Genomic DNA, 19242 nt, shown 5'->3' on the forward strand with positions numbered 1-19242 from the left:
GCTTGTTCCCAGCCCAAAGTGGCCAAGCACACAATGATGTACAGTACATGTGGACACAGCAGATGTGAGGAAGGACTTACAAATCTGAGCGTTGGAACATCCAAGTGCTGCCATGGCAAGAGGAAGAGGAGGGCGAGAACAAGCACAGCCATTACAGTGATATCCCCAGAAGCTGTCCCCTCCCCAACCTGCTGCCCCTTGAGGACCCCAGAACCCTGCTTGGAGCAGGACCCCTGCCCTGGGTACAGGCCCCCACACAGCCCCAGCTATGCCCCACAGCCTCCCCCATACCCTGGGTACAGCAATCACCTGTCCCAGCACCCCAGGGGACACGCCCTGACCTCCGCCCAGCATCACCAGGGGACACACACACCGCGACACATCACCATCCCCAGCCTCCGGGGGTCACACCGCAGCCTCGCCCACCGCCTCGGGGATCCCCCAGCCCCTAACACACCCCTGGCCATGGCACACTGTCGCCCCATGCTCCCAAACAAGCCCGGACACGCCACATCCCCCTCCCACCACCGCGGGACACGGCACAGCCCCCTAGGCACACGCACCGGGGGTCACACCGCGACCCCCACCCCAAAACACACCGGGGGTCACCGCAGCCCCCCACCCCAAAACACACCGGGGGTCACCGCTGCCCCCCACCCCAACACACACCGGGGGTCACAGCAGTCCCCCCACCCCAACACACACCGGGGTTACCGCGACCCCCACCCCAACACACACCGGGGGTCACACCGCGACCCCACCCCAACACACACCGGGGTCACCGCGCCCCCCATCCCAACACACACCGGGGGTCACCGCAGTCCCCCCACCCCAACACACACCGGGGGTCACCGCGACCCCCACCCCAACACACACCGGGGGTCACCGCGACTCCCACCCCAACACACACCGAGGGTCACACCGCGACCCCCACCCCAACACACACCGAGGGTCACACCGCTGCCCCCCACCCCAACACACCGGGGGTTACCGCTGCCCTCCCACCCCAACACACACCGGGGTCACCGCTGTCCCCACCCCAACACACACCGGGGTCACCGCTGCTCCCCACCCCAACACACACCGGGGGTTACCGCGACCCCCACCCCAACACACACCGGGGGTTCTCTCACAGCGGACACCGAGGGGACACCGCGGACACCCCGGCCGGGGTGCCCCACCTCCCCTAAGCCCCCGCGCCCCCGGCCCGGGCAGCACCCCTGGCCCGCCGCTCACCCCCGGCCCCGGCCCGGCCCGCCGCCCCGGCCCGCTCCGCTCCGGCCCCCGGCCCCGGTGCCGCCCCCGCGGAAGCCCCGCCCGTTCCGGCGGCCCCGGTGCGCTCCGGGCCCGGTAGTTCGCGGGGCCGCCATGTGTGCGGGCAGGGCCGGGCTGCGGCGGCTCGGCCCGGCCGGGGGCAACGGGGGTACGGGCTGGGGCAGGGCACGGCGGTGGGGTATGGACTGGGGACAGGGCATCGGGGGATCGGGGTTATGGGGGGATCGGGAGTACGGACACAGGGATTGGGGTGCGGGAGGGGGGATCGGGGTTATGGGAGAGTGGGATCGAGGGTAGGGAGAGGGGGAGATCGGGGCTTCTCGGGGATACGGGAGAGGGGAGGATCGGGGCTGATGGGCACCCGTGCCGGGTACGGCGCTTGGGGCTGCACCAGGGCCAGTGGGGATCCCGCTGGGACAGGGGCTGGGTGTCCTTGTCACACCTCTCTCGGGGCCCGGGATGTGGCGGTGCCCGAGGGCTGGTCCGGGGAGAGGGCCTGGGATGCACCTTTAGCAGCCCGGTTGTGTTTGTGTCCCCACATTGTGGCACCTGACCCCACTGTTGTCACCTGTTGTCACCTGTTTCCCAGGTCCTTCCAGCCCTCCCTTGCCCCGTGCTGGCTCTGGGCAGGGCTGGCTGGGGGGGGTGAGGTGTTGCCACTGTGTTGGCACTGTGGGGATGGTGAGTTCAGCCCTGGTCAGGGTCCCCTGGGTGGTTGGTGGCACACTGGGGCCGTCACTGGGCTCTGTGGGAGACAAAGGCGCTTTTCCTCAAGCCTGGAATCTCTCTCCCATCCCTTGCAGCCAGCCAGACCCATGGCACCCCCAGCATGCCGAGGCGCAGCAGGAGGAGGAAGAGCATCACCATTGCCTATGAACCTGGGCAGGGGGATGGTGTTGAGCCCCAGAGACCACGCTGGGAGCCCAGGGACTGGCGGGAGCAGCTGGAGCGCATCCGGGAGATGAGGAGGAGCAGAGATGCTCCTGTGGATGAGATGGGAGTGGACAAGTGCTATGACACCAGTGCACCTCCAAAGGTAACAGCACCTCCACAGGGAACAGCATCCTGCTGCCTATTCCATCAGGCACAGGAAGACACGACCCCGGCCTCCCTCCTCCTCATGTTGCCCCTGGAGGTTGTTCCATTTGGGATATTTCCAGAACAGAAAAATAAACACAGGGTGGGTCAGGACTCTGGGCTGGCGTTGGTCCCACAGGACGTCATGGATGTGAGGGGCAGTGCTGTCTTCTGGGGCAGTCTGGCAAGGCGTGAAGCCATGTCCCTTTTTCCCTTAAAAACCTCTGTAGGGTGGCCTCCTCCCCTCTCATGATCCACTGTTAAGGGATACTGGTTGGAAGGAAGGGTGGTGATGGGATGGCTCCATGCTCCCCAAGCCTAGGAACACAATCGAAGGCCACACAGATGTCACCTCCCTCCGAGGGGACTGTTGACATCAGTACAAAAACCAAAGGGATGGTGGGACCTGGGGCTGCAGGGCTGTGCTCTGTGCTTGGCACTGGAGTGGGAATGTGGGATCACCCATGGGCAGGCTCAGAGGAGCAGTGGGAGCCCCTGGAGTGGGAATGGGGGGATCACCCATGGGCAGGCTCAGAGGAGCAGTGGGAGTCCTGGAGTGGCAATGTGGGATCACCCATGGGCAGGCTCAGAGGAGCAGTGGGAGTCCCTGGAGTGGGAATGGGGGGATCATCCACAGGTAGGCTCGGAGGAGCAGCAGGACCTGCTGTGCTCAGAAGGAAGGGTCTGGAAGACACAGCTGCACAGCCTCAGCACATGGAATGTTGTCCTTGCTGCTGGCATCATGCCATGGGCTTGGATCCCTGGGGAGAACGATGAGCTCTGACCCCGGATCCGGACAGTGTCACACGCTCCACAGCCATGTGGGCTGGCAGCTGTGGGGCCAGGGGAACGGTGCAGCACACGGAAATAACTCCTCTTCCCTAGGGAAGCGGGGTCGTTGCTTCCAAGAAACAGTGGATGCTGTAACCCTCAGCTCCTCACACTGTTTCCTGGTACTCAGAGATCATCCTAATTCCATGCACTCAGGGAATTTTCCTGGAGCACCTGTGGTTTTATAAACTTTGTAAGAGAGCTGGAGAAAGGATTGTGTCCCATTTTATCCTGGGTCATTCCAGGTTAGTTGCATCATCCTCCTCGATGTCCTGCTCTGGACTGCAGATGGTGCTGGATGGGAGAGCCGAGCCCTGGAGGTGGCTCTGGAGATCCCAGGGGGTCTCACAGCCTCCCTTCCCCCAGGTCATGCGCTACCAAGTGCTGCTGTCGCTGATGTTGTCCAGCCAGACCAAGGACCAGGTGACGTCGGCCGCGATGCTGCGCCTGCGCCAGCGCGGCCTCACCGTCGACAGCGTCCTGCAGATGGACGACGCCACGCTGGGGCAGATCATCTACCCCGTGGGGTTCTGGAGGGTGAGTGCGGGATCACGACACGGAGCAGCCCCCACGCTGGGGCTCAGCCTGTGCGCCCTTCCCTGGGGGGATCTTTCCCCTGGGGTCAGGCTGCATCTTACACCAGCTTTGGCACTTTGCATCCCCAGCAGGATGAGATGGTTGGCTGCAGGGAGGTTGGAGCTGCCAGCTCCCAACATGTTAATTCCAAGGAGAAAATCAAGGATCTGTCTCCCCTCCACAACTCCCATGCGTGGCCTCAGCTGTAACACACACTCAGGAATGCTTTGTTTCCTTGTCTCTTTGCCCTGTATTGGAGGGCAGCTTGGATTTTGTGCCTTTCCCCTTGTTTTTCCAGAACAAGGTGAAGTACATAAAGCAGACGACAGCCATCCTGAAGCAGAAATATGGGGGAGACATCCCGAGCACTGTGGAGGAGCTGGTGCAGCTGCCAGGGGTTGGGCCCAAAATGGCCCACTTGGCCATGAACATTGCCTGGGACAGTGTGTCTGGGATAGGTAGGTTGGACTGTGTTTTTCCAGTTCCTCTCCTAAATCCTGCCTGATCTATTGCCCAGGCAGAGGGGAAGCATTGCAGCTCCTGCTCCAGGACCCTGGTAGCATCCCTTCAGTTCATCAGCTGGGGTTGGAATGTCTTTAGAGACCCTCCCTGGGGAGCTGTTCCAGTGCTCTGTCACCCTCCATGCAGACTTCTTCCTCCTGTTGAGATGGAACTTGATGTGTTTTAGTTTATGGCCACCATCACTCCTTGTCCTGTCACTGGCACCACTGAGCAGAGTCTGGCACCATCCTCTGACACCCCTTGGAGATATTTGTATGGATTGGTGGGATCCCCTCTCAGCCTTCTCTCCTCCACACTAACCAGGCCCAGCTCCTGCAGTCTCCCCTCAGCTCAGAGATGCTCCAGACTTACCCTGTTTGTCCAGCAGCGAGTGCAGGAGGGGCAGAGCTGTGCCCAGATCACCTGCAGGTCGCAGCCTGGGGTCCCTGGGGACAGATTAATATTCCAAACTGATTTGCTGCTTAATGGAAGAGCCCTGGGAAAGCCAGTAGTGGTGTCACCCGATGAGTGAGTGCTGGAGGCCGGCGTGGGCAGGAGCTGGATCCTGCAGCCCCACCAGGGACTATCAGCTGGACAAACCGTGGCTCTTGCTCTACATTTGACAGCCCTTGGGGTCTGTTGTTCTCCCTGCTGTGGGGGAGGGAAGTTCAGAGGCAGCCAGACTAGCCAAGTGTTTTCCAAATAATTGTGTGCTCAGTTTTGATTTAGGAAGCAAGGCTTAGTCTTCCTGTTTACAGCAATTTCCTGAGTTTTGCCCAATTAGCCCTAGAGACAGGTTTATCACTGCTGATCTAACAATAATACACTTTGCATTCAGAGCTTTTTAGCTCAAAGCACTTTATAAACACGCATTTAAGCCTCCCAAACCCTCCTGTGCTGGTGGGTATTATGAAATGTGTTTTCCATCTGGGTAAGTAAACGAAGGGGCAGAGATTGCAATTTGCGCAACACCAGCTGAAAGCCCGGGAGGATGAGGACGTAGGGAGGAAGGGAATGGGGGACAGGCTGCCCTGTGCCTGCTCCATCGGGGCAGGGGAACCTTTGGAGAGAGGCTGGCTCGGATTGTGTGAGCGTGGGGAGAGATATCCATCCCAAATGCTTTTGGCTCTGGGCCTGGGAGGAAAACAACACGTTTGTTCTTCGAGTGAGTCTCCCCTCCCCTCCCCTCCCGTTCCACCTGCCCATTCCTGCTGCCTGCAGGGGAAGCCTTGCAGGGCCCTGGGCCTGGTGGGCTGTGACAGGCAGCTCTTGGCTGTGCTCTCTCCGTTCAGGTGTGTCTGCCCCACCTGAACTCTGGGCTCTCCCTCCCCAGCTGTGGACACCCACGTGCACAGGATCACCAACAGGCTGAAGTGGGTGAAGAAGGAGACCAAGAATCCCAAGGAGACTCGGGTGGCACTGGAGGACTGGCTGCCCAGGTGAGGCTGCGGGATCCATGGCTGCACACAATCCTGCTTCCAGCATTTTCAGTGACTGCATTTTGGGACCCTCCTCTTTGCAGGGACTTGTTGCATGTGTTTCTCCTCTCCCAGAGAGCTGCAGCAGTAGCATCTCAACTGCTTGGATGAGTTGATCATGCACCAGTCACCATTAGTGCATCTGGAGTTCCTGATCCCTGATTTTTGCCCTGCCAAGTTTACTCTGTGCTTTTCCACCCAGGACCTCGCTGAGCCTAATGGCCACAGCAGGATCAGCCCAGGGCTGAATTCTGGCCTTCACTGATGTTTAATTTTCAAACACCAGCTGACAGGTACTCAGGGACATCTCCCCACCTGGCACGTACCTTGGCACAAGGGAATGACCACAGGCACTTGGTGTCATTGTCCTTTGCTCCCACCCAGACCAGCAGGATCTGGAAGGGTTGGGATGGCTGTTCCTAGCAGGGATCAGGAGTGGTTGGGATTTGCCTCCAGGCTCCTGGGGGAAGAACAAGCAGTAGGGGAAAGGGATCCTCAAACAGCACAGGCTGCTCTCTAACCCCTCTGAGCAGCTGTATAAGAATGCTTATGTTTCTCCTCTCACTGCAGGGATCTCTGGAGGGAGATCAACTGGCTCCTGGTGGGCTTTGGCCAGCAGACCTGCCTGCCTGTGAACCCTCGCTGCAGCCAGTGCCTCAACCAGGACATTTGCCCAGCGGCCAAGAGGCGCTGAGGGATCATCCAGCCTTTGGAGAGCCACAAAGCTGCTTGGGCTGAGCAGCAGCTGAGCTGAGCCCTGGTAAAGCTGGGCCTTGCACGGGGCTGGCTGTGTGACTGCAGGGAACGGGAGCTGCTGGAGCCAGCTCAGCATCTCGGGCGGGAGCAGCTGCTGGCGACGGCTCAGCTCTCGAGCAGAGAACGGGGCTTGGAGAGTGCAGCAGTCCTGCTGTGCCAGTGCTGGAGGCTCCAGCCTGTGTGAATGCCTCAGCAGGGCCCAGCTGTGCCACACTGAGTCACTGCAGAGAGAAGCTTTGTCCTCAGGGCCTCGCTGCTGCTTGTAAATACACATTTAATAAAGGTGGTGGGAGCTTTTTTTGCACCCACGGGTTTTGCTGGCGTCTGTGTGACACGAGGCAGGGGGAGGAGGGCGTGGGTGACCTCAGCAAAGCTGAGACCATGGCAACCAGCCCTGCCAGAGAGCAGCAATACTCACCTGACAGCCACTTGCCAGCCCGGGTTGCCAGGGGCTCTGCCACAACAAGGTGTGTCAACAGGACAAGAGGAAATGGCCTCAAGCAGAGGTTCAGTTTGGACATCAGGAAGGATTTTTTCACAGAAAGGGTTGTCAGGCATTAGAAGGGGCTGCCCAGGGAGGTGGTGGAGTCCCCATCCCAGGAGGTGTCCAGGGAATGACTGGATGTGGCACTCAGTGCCCTGGGCTGGGGGACAAGGTGGGAATCAGGCACAGGGTGGACTAGATGGTTTTGAAGGGCTTTTCCAACCTCAGTGATTCTGTGATTTTAAAGTCCAGCTGAAGCCTTGCCGAGCCAGCATCAGAGGTGATCACTGCCTGGACAAGTGACCTCTGGGTCCTGGCAGCAGAAGAGCAGGGGGTCACACAGGAACAGATGAGCCAGTGCACCAGCAAGGGTTACAGTGGCCACAGGAGCCAGGCTTGTGTCCTCAGGAGCTGCCAGAAGGGACACCACCACCCCTGTTTTGTTCTTCAAAGAAAGGGCAGTGCTGACTTCATTGTGGAGCTTCAAAGGAATAATTTCAGCTCCTCTTTAAACGGGCCAGGGAGGAAGCAAAGTTTATAATGTGCTAAAGGCGGCTACAATTCCGCTCTGAAGTTCCCTGCAGCAGCTGAGGAAGGAGCAGATAAGTCCTGGGTACATGGGAGACCAAGTTTATTACTGACATTACAGTGTACATTATGGTTTTGCAATGCAGCTGACAGCCTTATACTTTCATTGATTTTTTTTTTTCCCAAGTTAAATGTACAGGAACTGAATAATTGCTACTGAGCTACAAGATGTCAGGAAAAGGGTAACGCTTCAACCAGGAGCAGTTTCCACGGACTAAGCAGAGATTAAGATTTTAAATCTTATCAGTACGGGTTTGCACACCTGATTTCTTTTGATCTGCATTCAAAACTACGTGTTCTTTTTTCTCCCCCCACCTCAACTACAGCGGTCTTGGATGAGAAATGGGGTATTTACAACGGGTCTTTGCTCTCTGGGCTGTATCAGGGTGTCCTGGGAACACTGTGCCCTGTGCAGCCCGGGCACTGCCGGGGTTTGGCGATGTGGGCACGGGAAGCAACGAGCACACCATGAAAAAGGGCTCCTTCCAAGCATTACCCATTGATAGAAGATCCTATTTTGGGGGCCAAAAAGAGAGCAGGTAACTTGAGGAGGGGTAGGGAAGAGGTGTCTTAATGGCAGAGCCCTGAGGGGAGGCAACCTCTCCACACGCCCCCTGATCCCACTGCCTGTCACTGACAGCCAAACACCTGCACCAGTTCTTCTCTGAAGTCATTATCTGCAACCTGTTCAGCCCATTCACAACCCTAAAAGATAACTTTCCTAAAGAGAACTCATCTCCTGCACCCCTGAGGCTCTCCATGCTCTCCTGCCAGCAGCAAAGAGCCACAGGCATCAGCTTGCTCCCCATGGGGAAGCCAAACGTCCTGTGCTGAGCCCCAGCCTGCTGCTGAGGAGAGCAGAGAATGGTATAAGGCACCTTTTAGCTCCGTATTTTGGACATACCTTAGGAAGTACACGCAGAGCCGTTCCCATGTCCGTTAACCTGAGGGCTTTTATCTCAGCAGTGCTGGAGCGAGGCAGGGCACAATCACAGCTCTGTTTGTAAGTCACTGATAGCCAGCTGAGTGCTGCTGTTTGCTTGCAGCTGGAAAAAGTGGGTTTGTGCTCCCCTGTCCTGCTGTGCCCAGTCCCTTCCCAGCCTGGGCTGGGATTGCTGCTGGAGCGTGGGAGGGAGCGGGACAGCCCTGTCCCAGCCGGACACTGCCCTGGTAACACAGCTCTGCTGCCTGTGAGCACTGCAGTTCAGCTGAGGCACCTCCCTCACAGCCCAAGGCAAGTCATAAAGAGCCGAAATGGGCTTAATCTGTAATGCTTTAAAGATACACCTTGGAGGCTCCAATGCGTGAGCGAGGGCTCGAAGGAGGCCACAGAACGCCAGAGCAACTGCCCATTCCATCACACCACTGCCAGCTGCTTCTCCAGCCCCACGGAGACCCACGGCTCTGGAGGATGCCCCTCCGATGGCAAGACACACTCACGGGCTGGAGGCACCAAACCCCAGCCCAGGTGGGACCCAGACACGCTCCAGCCCCAGCCCAGCCCCGCTTCCCAAGGCTGAGCCCGCAGCTCGAGCCGCAGCCCCGCGTTCCCCCTGGAAGCAGGTGCTGGTTTGTCCTTGTCCTCCCTTCCAGGCCTGTCCAAAGAGCATCTCGTGTCTCTCATCTTCGTGCGCCGCGAGGCAGGACCGGCCCCCTCCCTGCCTTCCACGGCTGCAGGTGGGGAGGGCTGTGCTGGGCTTGGGTTTTAAATCCTGCCCTCTCCCCTCTGCAGAGCTGTCGGGGATGAAAAAAGGGCTTTTACTGCTGGGGCAGGAGCTGCTGGTGGGAGGGAAGGTCCTAAACTAACTGGAAACATATGGGACTTGATTAAAAAACAAAAACAAAAACAACAAAACAAACGTTTTTGCTTCAACAGCAAAGCCAACAGGAGCCATTTCCAGCCACAGTCCATTTTCCATCGTGGGATCAGCTAATGCTGGACATGGGGTGCTGAGGAGGGGGTGCCAGGTACACCCCACCCCATGGGCACCCGCCACGAGCCGTGAGATGTTTGCACAGGGGCACAGAGCATCCCATGGGGCTCAGTCTGGGATACCCACAAAACCAAAACAAACACCCCAAATAAAAAAAAATTAAAAAAGAAGTAACAGAAGCCTAAATGATTCAGGAAACAAGAGTTAAAATTCTTCCAGTCCTTTCTCATAGGAACGGGGGACGGCGGGCAGCCAGAGCCAGGCTCAAGAGCAAGCAAAAAAAAAAGGAGCTTTGGTCACATTTGTCTTATGAGAATCGCTGGTGAGTAACAACAACAATAATAATAACAACAATAATAATAATAAAAAATAAAAATAAAAAGGGCTTTAAAATACGCCTTGTAAAAGCAACCAGTGAAGAGCAGAGCACAAAGCATCTCACGTGGACACTGAAGGACAGGGCGTAGGCACCTCAGAACGTCCGGGCTGGGCGGGAGGAGGGCGGTGGTGGCAGCCACCAGCCAGGCTCAGAAATTGCTGAAAATCTCCCGTTTCTTGTTCCAGTCCATCTGCGGCGCTCGCTTCTTCACCCGCTTGGCCCTCACCTTCTCCTTGGCCTCGGCGGCCGTGGGGCTCAGGCTCAGCCCGCTCTCCTCAAACGGGTCCTTCTTGTCCCCGTCTCCGTCCTGTGTGGGGAAGGAGAGGAGGAGTCACCCTGACAGATCCCCACATGGACATGGTGTCCCACAGCGTTCCACCCCGGAGAGGCATCTCACGGAATCCCAGAATCACTGAGGTTGGAAAAGAGCTCCAAGACCATCAAGTCCAACCTGTGAGCGATCCCCACATTTAACTCTTCTCTCTAAAGCCACTGCAGCAATGTGTCCCCAGGTAGAAACCCCAGACATCCCAATCCACCAATTCTGACCCTCGTGGTGCTGCAGCTCCACATCACCACATCCCTCAGGGTGCAGCTACTGTCCTGACCAAAACACCCTGACTCCCCTGTTGGGGTCTCTGAGCCCCTCAAACCCCACAGGCCAGTGAAGCACCACCAGCAGCTCCATCAGGGGCACAACCTAAAGCCTCTGCTTTCTGCCTGGAGCCAGGCAGGCTGGAAGTGCCCAGGGAGCTTCGGGGCAGAGGCTGCACCAGGAGCTGCAGGGCTGCACTCGTGTCAGGAGTGGGCAAACACCGAGTGGAGACCTTCAGTTTCAAGGACACATTTTAAAAGTTTTCCTGCTGGCACTGCTGCCCCACCACTCATGCCCAGCTCCAAAATAATGATTGCACAAACCCTGCTGATAACCATGGGCAGGGCCTTCCACCAGCACCCTGAGATAACAGCTCTGCCTTTGTGGTGGCTTAACAAAGGCAGACTGACCCAAACTGAGCTCAGACAACCCCCCATAGCCCCAGGACTCTGGTTTCTAACACAGAGGGGACAGCAAGCCCTGACACAGCTCAGCAGTGACTCTGTGGGAGGAACCCCTCTGTGCTCGAGCACTGGGACCAATTTTCCAGTTTTTCCATCCGAGGGACTCCGACTTCTCATGGTGTGAGCCCTGAAACAGCCCAAAGGTGACTCCAGGGGAGGAATGGCTGTGCCCACCACAGGGACACAGCCTGGTTTTCCAAAGGCAGCGGCCACTGGAGCAGGACATATATTATTTAATGCTCAGAGAGAAATGGAGATGCCAGACTGCAGGCGTTTGGCCACAGCTCGGACACAGCTGGTGTCCCACAGAGGCTGTGGGTGCTCAGACAGGCCCCTGTGAGCACTTGCTGCTGCCAGATTCCTGCTCCCAAATATCCTGGGGCAGGGGACAGCACAGCAGAGACCCCACGGAGCACCTGCAGGGAGACATTCCTCTATTTCTAGCAGAACCTCATGCTACAGATAATTTTTGAGCACTTCACAAATCCCCTACTTCTTATTTTAAGAGAAGAAAACCTGCTAAATCAATAATACCTCAGAATACCAATTTGTGCCTTGTGTTGACTTTTGGTTGCCCCTTCACTGAGGTGTTGAGCCAGGCTCCTCCAGAGAAACCCCCCAGCCCCGCCAGCCACCAAATCCCTCTCCTCCCCTCCTGAGCAGCTCCTTTAAAAACTGTGATAAATTCATTGTGCTCCAAATTAAAAGTAATTTGGCTTTTTCAAATTTTTGCCTGCCTTGGGGTCCTGGCAGCAGCACTTGAGCCTCCCAGCTCTGCTACTCCCACCTTCCCAGCCTCCAGGACTGGAGCTACACTCAAGCTCCCAAACCCTGCAGACATCCTTTCATCTCACACCTCCTTTCAATCTGCTCAAGCAGCAGGAGTCACTGCCCAACAAGGGGACAATGAACTTGCTGCCATTAGCCCTGGACATCTGGGGCAGAGCCACCTCCTCCCTGAGGTCACAATGCCCAAAGGGACAAGGGTTCACACCCTGCCAAAACTCATCCCCTCATGGAGCATCTGCTGCTGATGGGAGAGGCCACATGACCCCCATGAGCTGTTCTGTTCTGTCCCCAGGACAAAGAGGGGAAGGAACATCACCCCGAGGGCCCTGAGCCCTCAATCAGCCACCTGAAGGGGTTATGTGTCCACCCTGAAGGATTTATCCTTCCACACTCATCTACAGCGCAGGGGATGAGAGAAAGCTCTGGATTTTGGCTGCTGGGTGGATACAAGTGCACCCAAGCCTGGGAAACAAACTGAGAACATTTTGATACACAGCAGCATAAGGCAGGTTTGTACCTACACCAGGGTGTAAAAGGGAGGGGCAGTGTTTGGGGGTTTACCTCTGATTCCTTGCCAGGACTCTGCAGGTCGCTGTGAGATGAAGATGTGGATCCTCCGTTCAGCTGCAGCAAATGAAAATGTTAGTCTGGTTTGTGCAAAGACAGAATTAGACGAAAAGTAAAAAAAAGCCTGGTGGGGACAGACACCCCACTACTCTGCTGGGCTCCTCCAGGGATGGGAACAGAGCCTGGAGGGGATGATCATGGTGACCCCAGGATCTCCCTGGGATTTCCCAGCAGAGCTGCTGCTCTCCCACATCCCCCACACCATGGAGAGTATCCTGCCAGTACCAGGATGTCACCCACCTCTTCCTTCTGTTGTGGTGATTAAATGAGGCTGAAACCAGCTTTGTTTGACCCCTGAATTAAAGCTGTAGTGGGGAGCAATTAAAACCAGCCAGTAAATTAAAATCAGCAGTAAAGCTGAGCTAAATGAGCCTGGGGGACCTTTTGAGCATCCCCCTGCTCTCCAGGCTGGAGAGTCATCCCCTCAGGCTCACCTGGCACAGGTGGGAGCCAAGGAAAGACCCCTGATCCCCTCTGATCACTCCAACACCCTCCCAGCCAGCCGTGCTCCCCTGGCCATGGGGACACGGCGGGGCAGGTGACACTCACCTGAGTCTGTGCAGATCCGTTTGTCATGGGCTGAGGTACCACACCTGCACAACACAGAACACCCTCAGCTGGGATCCCTGGCCTCAGGGCCCAGGAAAGCATCCCCTCAGCATCCCCCACCTGCCATCCCACACCTGCCTCCTCCCCTGCCCACCCCACCAGCTCATCCTGTCTCTGGGCTTTGCCCTGTGCTGTTTCCCTGCACACACAGGAGCCTCTCCACCCTCCCTGTGCCCCTCTGGAGCCACACTGTTGCAGATTCCCCTGAATTCCCCCAATTTCACCCTGTTTTCACCAGAAGAAAACACCTTTTAGGAAGAGGACCAAGTAACCTCCTTCTACAGGCACCAACTGCAGCCCACTGCCATTTTTTGAACCACTATTAATTTATCTTCAGAAGTTGTTTAATTACAAACCTCAAAAAACAGCTCGAAATTCAGCACCACAATCAGCATCTCGGTGGTGTCACAACAGTGTGTGGCCAACAATCCACTCCCCAGGCACCCTGGACTTTTATTTGCTCCCTTCCAATGATTTACACTAACAATATCCCACACCATGGCACATTTAATGCATTTAAGCTGCCAGTCACAGCGATCAAGCCATTGCCCCAGGCATTATCATGCCTCATCTGTCCCAGACTAACAGATGTGTTAATTGTGATGGGATTAATAACTGAATTATGTTGGGCATGGACGCTTCCCTACAGACCAATCTGGGGGCTGCATCACTGCAGGGGTCCCTGGGGCAAAGCAGTGTTTAGAAAAATAAACCTAAATCTTCATTTTGAGAGCACGCTGGTGCAAAAACCTCAGCTGTGGCATTTGGGTCCTTAAATATTTAATCATATTGAATGTTGGACTCGTGTTCAGAGTACAACAAGCTCTGAGCAATGGCCATTAGGAGAGTCAGCTCATAGCAGAAGTGATGTTAGGGCCTCTGGCATCATTTTAAAATTATTTAAAAGGAAGCAAGCTTCAAATCACAAGGGATATTAAAGTGGAATTGGACTTTAGGAAAAAAAGTAATTTCAAAAGGAGCCACGTCTAGAAATGCTTTCATATTTCCTTAATCCTGAAAGGTCTTAAAATCCACTCGTTGGCTTAAAAGTTGAGGTGCTCAGGATCAGCTGCAAGGCTTGGAAATGGTCAGTTTGAGGTCAAAGCAGCTTGATTAAAGGAGTACAATTATTATTTCCTCTTACCCTGCAAACAACAGAATCTACCAGAGCACTTTGTCACCAACTCAGGTGCCATCACCGCCCGGACAGACCCAGCTCCCGGCTCTGCCGAACGCACCGAGGCAGCAGCGAGTGCTGCAGGGCCGAGGCAGGGGCTGGAGCACCCACCCACCCTCCCGAGGGATCCGTGGCTCCATCCCCACCCTGGGAACAAGGGCTCCTTTGTGGCTGGTGCCAGCAGACAGCCCCGGCTGCTCCTGGGACCCCGCGGAGCATCTGACACCGCGCTCGCCCCGCGCGCTCCCAGCGCCGCCCGACCCACTTCTGCGGACAAATCCGCCCATTGAGCACCCCGGGAGCAGATAAGGAACGGCTGTCCTGGGAACAGAGCTGCCCACTGAGCCGGGCTGGGGGGCAGGCCGGCCTGGGAGCGCTCCCTCCCACCCGGGACACGGCAGGTTGGGAGCGGCCGGGCAGCTTTGCCTGCCAGGTTTCAGCAGCAAGGAAAACGCTTCCTGCAGCAGCCACGCCGTGATCACCCGGCGTGAAACCTGTCCCCCTGCTTCGCTCCGTGGCTCTCCAAGCTCCCCCGGGTTCCCTCGCTGGAGCAAAGACCAACAGTTCATAGAATCACATCAAATCCTGGCGTGGTTTGGGTTGGAAGGGATCTTAAAATCCATCTCATTCCACGCCCTGCCATGGGCAGGGACACCTTCCACTAGAACAGGTTGCTCCGAGCCCCATCCAATCTGGCTTTGAGGGCTACCCCCAAATCCCACCACACCTCAGTCACCTCATGGCAGCGAGTTCCAAAGTTAATCATTCGCAATGTAAAAGTAACAAACTGTTTTTAGCCTGGATTAGGGTGTATTCTCACTATTCATAAATAGCTGGGTGGTGCTCAGGAAACCACTGAGGGATGAGACAGAAGGGAAACGTGACTCTCCCTCACTCCTGAGATCCCACCCAAGGCACGGTGAGTCATGGGAACGCCACGGGACCACCCTGGGAAAGGAAGGCCTCACCTTTGGTGTGCTCCTCCGTGGGGGTCACCCCCAGCTTCTTGAAGTATTCATCTGTTTCGGGGTCCACCACCAGGAGCCTGGCTTCGTTCTCCCTGGACTTGATGTGGGACACCACCTCCGAGTGCCGCAGGCCTTCCACGTTTATGCCGTTCACCTGCAGAGCCACAGCCTCAGAACCCAAACCTGTGCCCCTGCAGCAGAGATGCTGCTCCTGGTCCACAGACCCCCAGAACAGCCCCCTCTTTCCCTAAGGGATGGGATTTTCCCTTTTTAATCCCGTTGGGATGATAGAAGGCTTTGGGCTTTTTTCCTTCCCCCTCTCAAGCCAGCCATGGCCTCCTAAACCCCCCAGTGCCTCTGCCAGAGCATCCTCCGTGTTATTGCACATCTCTGCCTCTATCCCAAACACATCCACTGGGGATCACAGCCCCCAGGCTCCACCATCACCTCACCCACCCAAGTCCCACCAAAATGCCCTCCCTGCTCTCTCTATTGATGTCAAACCCAGCCTTCCCCTGGACGTGCCCCAGGAATCTCAGGCTGCCTGTGGGATGCAACCAAGCATGGGCACAGGCTGGGTGCCACTGGTGTGAGCTGTGGCATCACTGAGCCATCCTTCATCCCTTGCTGGTGGAAATCCGTGGATTTTCTGTGTCCCTGATGGGCGAATCCCTGTGCCTGCCAGAGGGATTCATCTCTCCCTTCCCTGCGTGCGAGTCAGGACCTACAGGGAACATGATCCTCTGCTCCCGATTGTTCCCCACTGCGAGGGGACAATTGTGATTCAGGGGCATTGTTTGGTGGGAATGAATCAACCTTTGTCCCGCCAGGAAGGGCCCCAACAGCCTCGGCAGGACCCGGAGCCGGCGGCTGCTCCTCCTGGATGCCAAGGGACAAGGCAGGAGGACACTGCAGAGCCTGAGCTGGGCCAGCTCCATACTCTGGGCTCCCCTCTGCAGACAGCCAGATTCCCCCTGCTCCTGAGGGCACAGCTGCAAGGGCTGGGATCGAAAGGAACCCCATCCCCAGGCTTTGCACCTTGCTCCAGGTGCTGCCGACCTCAGCTGCTGGCTCATAACCCCACTCCATCCCTGGCAGCACCGTCCTGCCACTGCAGGTCACCCCAGTGCTCACCCTGGTTGGGCTGGGCCAGGAGGCTCAGGGTTGCTCTCCCCCCACCCTGGCACACGGCTGGTGGGAGCATCAAATATTTATCCAAGCCCCAAAGAGCAGGCGGGGAGGGGATTGGGTTTCCAAGCTCTCCAGCTCACCCCACGCTGCTTTGTGTGTGCCAGGCACTGGGCCAAGCCCATCAATAAATAACACGACCCCTCGCCAGGAGCCACTGCCACCGGTGCCCCGCTGCTGGCCCCGGCCCCACGCTGCTCCCAGCATTAAACTTTCAGGTGCTGGGAAGAGGCAGCAGCTCCCACTGGCTGGGGAATAATTACCCATGGGGCTGGAAAGCAGGGAAGTGCTTTGCTCTGGGTATTTTCCCAACTCACACTCCTCCAGGAGCACTAATCCCACTCTGTCTCTGAAGCAGCAGCGAGGGCCATGGCTCAGTCCCACGATGGCACAGCATGCTGGGGACACGGCTCAGTGGTGGCCTGGGCAGTGCTGGGGAATGGGTGGACTCGACGGTTTTAGAGGACTTTTCCAGCCTAAACAATTCCATGATTCTACTCTGCCATTCCATCTACACTTCAGTGCTCACAGGAGAAAAGGGAGCACAAAGCCACTGCCAGGGCAACCCCATCCTAAAGCTCAAAATTACAGAGGAATACTGGGGGGATCTGGCAGAAAAGGTCATGAGATGGGGTCTGTTTCAGCTTTAGGCTTCCTGAGGGTCCCACCAGTGCTGCTGTCCCTCCTCCCACCCACGTGTGTCCCACCCCGTTACCTCCACCAGCCGGTCCTGGGGCCGCAGCCCCGCTCGGGAAGCCGGAGAGTCGGGATCGACCGAGCGGATGAACTGCCCCGGCCGGGACTTCTCGCTGTGCAGGTTGAAGCCGTAGCCATTGGGGCCTTTCTTCAGGTGGCAGAGACGTGGGCACAGCTCCTTCTGCCCGTTTAAATCCTGGGTAACAGAGGAGGGGGTGGGGGGGACAAGACACGGGGTTAACTGATGGGTTTGGTCCGCCCAAGGCAGGGGTGACCGTAAATAAAGGAGGAAGTGCCCTATCTGCCTCCCATCCCCTGCATGAGGACAGGTTAACAAATGAATTTCCTCTAATTGAGTCTATTTTAGAAAACCAATTGTCCAAAACTACTCCAGAAAAATTAAAACAAAACAAAAAATGCATTTCCTTCACCAGGAGCAGCCCAGATAAACCCACCCATACACGGGACCCCACCGGCAGCGGCCGAGCCCCAGGCAGGGAGGATCCAAGGCTGAGTCTCACCCAGACCCAGGATTAACCTCAGCTATTTACTTAAGGCAGCACCACGCCCTTGATCCTGGTGACATTGGCATCGCCCACGGGTGCCATCCCCACCCAGTGGGGGGGGTCTGAGGTGAACCCCAAAGCTTCAAGCCCCACCCAACCTGGCCTTGGACACTTCCAAGGATGGGGCAGCCACTTCTGTGGGCAATTTTGGCCACGGCTTCAATGCCCATGAGGGACAGAGGTGCATCAGGGTTCAGTACCAGCCTGACCAGCTCAATCCCAGCATCCAGGAAAAAAGAGGGATGCAAGATGATCAGCCCTAACACACAGAATGGTTCAGGGTGAAAGGGACCATTGGAGGTTGTCTAAGTCCAACCTCCCTGCTCAAGCAGGGGTCCCTAGAGCACATCACTCAGGATTGCGTCCAGACAGCTTTGCTCTAACACAGGAGGGGCACCTTGACCACTCAAGGGTGCTGGGCACCAAATTCCCCAAAATCTGCTCACACACAAGGGTCACCACCAGCAGCGCCCGCCACAGGCATCGGGGCACACTCAGACCCACTGCAAACTGCTCTGGAATTTTACAGAGATTCACTTGTCAAGACTTTTTTATTAAAAACCAGCCCTTGGGTGTTGACACCTCAATCCCAGATCAGCTCTTAAAGGGGAAAAATTACCAGTGCAAAAACCCAGACCAGGATGGGGCTCCCAAACACCTCAGCCCCACAAACCAGGTGCAGCCCCGCACCCTCATCCTCTCCCTCCGCACATTTAACACCCCTGGACTTTTCCCATGGCCCCAGAACAGCGGGTTCACCCTATCTGCAAACATTTCCAGCCTGCCTCCGAGTTCTTCAAAAACTGAAGAAAACAGGAAATGATTCAACCGGCCCAAGAGGGTCGGATTCGCGCGACCTTAAAGGACACTCGGGGCTCTGCGCGGCAGGACAAGGGGGCACGTGCCACAAGCCGAGGGGAACGTGGCTGGGATCACCAAAATGCACCTGAGATCACCCATTCAGGTTTGAAAAGGACCTTTTTCAACCATTTTCCTCTTGCTCTGTTTTTACAGGGTCAGAGCTCCGGCAGCAGCGTGGAAAACGCTGAGAAAATCACGGAGAAAATCAACCCAGAAATGCTGTAGGTGCTGCCCCAGTGTGGGGATCCCCTGGGGACGCACCAGGGTTAGTCCCTCTGCCTCTGGGGATCCCCTGGGATCACCAGTGAATTCAAGTTACTCAATAAATAAACCACACTGGGAAAAGCTCCACTGCAGGATCCCTTTGGCTGCCAGGGTGGTGACCAGTACCATGTCCTACACGGGCTTGTGCTGCTTTCACCCCAACATCTCGAATTTAAGGTCCTTAACTGGATCGAATTCAAGATACTTATTTTTAAATATATATATATATATATATATATAAAATAATCCCAATTCAGCATCTGTTGTGAGCAGAAATCCTCAGGCAAAACTGCTTATCCTCCCGCAGAGATGATCCAGGGCTTTCGCTGGGCTCTTAAACCTCCCGACTAACGCAATCCTTGGCTGCTGGAAAAAACAGGTCTTGGAGCTGAGCTCTGCAAAGCCCCTCTCTGGGATTAAGCAAACGCTGACACTCCCCTCGCTTCCCCCCTGCTCAGACCCCCCCCGCACCGACACGGAGCCGCTGCCTCTCCTGCCAGCTCTGCTCTTTATTTTCTTTTTCAGTCGTGCCAACGTTTCCCTGGTTGTGTTCTGGGAA

The 19242-nt window shown here is 56.6% G+C and overlaps 3 protein-coding genes across 17 annotated transcripts in view; 1 reads left to right on the forward strand and 2 right to left on the reverse strand.

Moving 5' to 3' along the window:
* TSC2 (TSC complex subunit 2) overlaps positions 1–173 on the reverse strand; it is a 31330-nt gene extending 31157 nt beyond the window's left edge. For all 6 annotated transcript variants that reach the window (XM_050317880.1, XM_050317879.1, XM_050317878.1 and 3 more), the window contains exon 1: positions 81–173. In XM_050317880.1, coding sequence (XP_050173837.1) covers positions 81–114 — 34 coding nt within the window. In that variant the 5' untranslated portion in view covers positions 115–173. The remainder of the gene's footprint in view (positions 1–80) is intronic.
* A 1166-nt stretch (positions 174–1339) lies between these two features.
* Positions 1340–6798, forward strand: NTHL1 (nth like DNA glycosylase 1). 10 transcript variants are annotated; one of them, XR_007629218.1, is made up of 7 exons: positions 1356–1453; positions 2079–2311; positions 3550–3720; positions 4058–4217; positions 5594–5699; positions 5783–6031; positions 6309–6445. XR_007629218.1 is itself a non-coding variant. In XM_050317777.1 (6 exons), exons 1-6 carry the CDS (start codon positions 1369–1371, stop codon positions 6430–6432), a joined length of 849 nt encoding a protein of 282 aa, XP_050173734.1. In that variant the 5' UTR covers positions 1340–1368; the 3' UTR covers positions 6433–6798. The 10 variants fall into 10 exon arrangements, 5 of the variants coding, with proteins under 5 accessions (XP_050173734.1, XP_050173733.1, XP_050173736.1 ...); XR_007629222.1 differs by lacking the exon at positions 5783–6031 and having other exon boundaries at positions 1340–1423; positions 5553–5699; positions 6309–6457; XM_050317777.1 differs by lacking the exon at positions 5783–6031 and having other exon boundaries at positions 1340–1423; positions 6309–6798.
* Positions 6799–7592: 794 nt separating this feature from the next.
* Positions 7593–19242, reverse strand: part of NHERF2 (NHERF family PDZ scaffold protein 2) — a 31931-nt gene continuing 20281 nt past the window's right edge. The window contains exons 3-7 of the mRNA XM_050317383.1: positions 17012–17188; positions 15109–15262; positions 12904–12947; positions 12289–12351; positions 7593–10186 (exon numbers count right to left, since the gene is read on the reverse strand). Coding sequence (XP_050173340.1) covers positions 10028–10186; positions 12289–12351; positions 12904–12947; positions 15109–15262; positions 17012–17188 — 597 coding nt within the window. The 3' untranslated portion in view covers positions 7593–10027. The remainder of the gene's footprint in view (positions 10187–12288; positions 12352–12903; positions 12948–15108; positions 15263–17011; positions 17189–19242) is intronic.

The sequence above is a fragment of the Myiozetetes cayanensis genome, unplaced genomic scaffold, assembly GCF_022539395.1.
Source record: "Myiozetetes cayanensis isolate MyiCay16 unplaced genomic scaffold, myiCay2020 scf20-37, whole genome shotgun sequence".
Classification (NCBI taxonomy): Eukaryota; Metazoa; Chordata; class Aves; order Passeriformes; family Tyrannidae; genus Myiozetetes; species Myiozetetes cayanensis.

What these genes read in the sequence shown, in the direction of transcription:
- NTHL1 (XM_050317776.1), top strand. Translation starts at nt 1,369, where the DNA reads ATGTGTGCGGGCAGGGCCGGGCTGCGGCGGCTCGGCCCGGCCGGGGGC. An exon ending in ACACCAGTGCACCTCCAAAG is followed by an intron (nt 2,312 to 3,549) that starts GTAACAGCACCT and finishes CCCTTCCCCCAG; the next exon opens with GTCATGCGCTACCAAGTGCT. An exon ending in CTGGAGGACTGGCTGCCCAG is followed by an intron (nt 5,700 to 6,308) that starts GTGAGGCTGCGG and finishes CTCTCACTGCAG; the next exon opens with GGATCTCTGGAGGGAGATCA.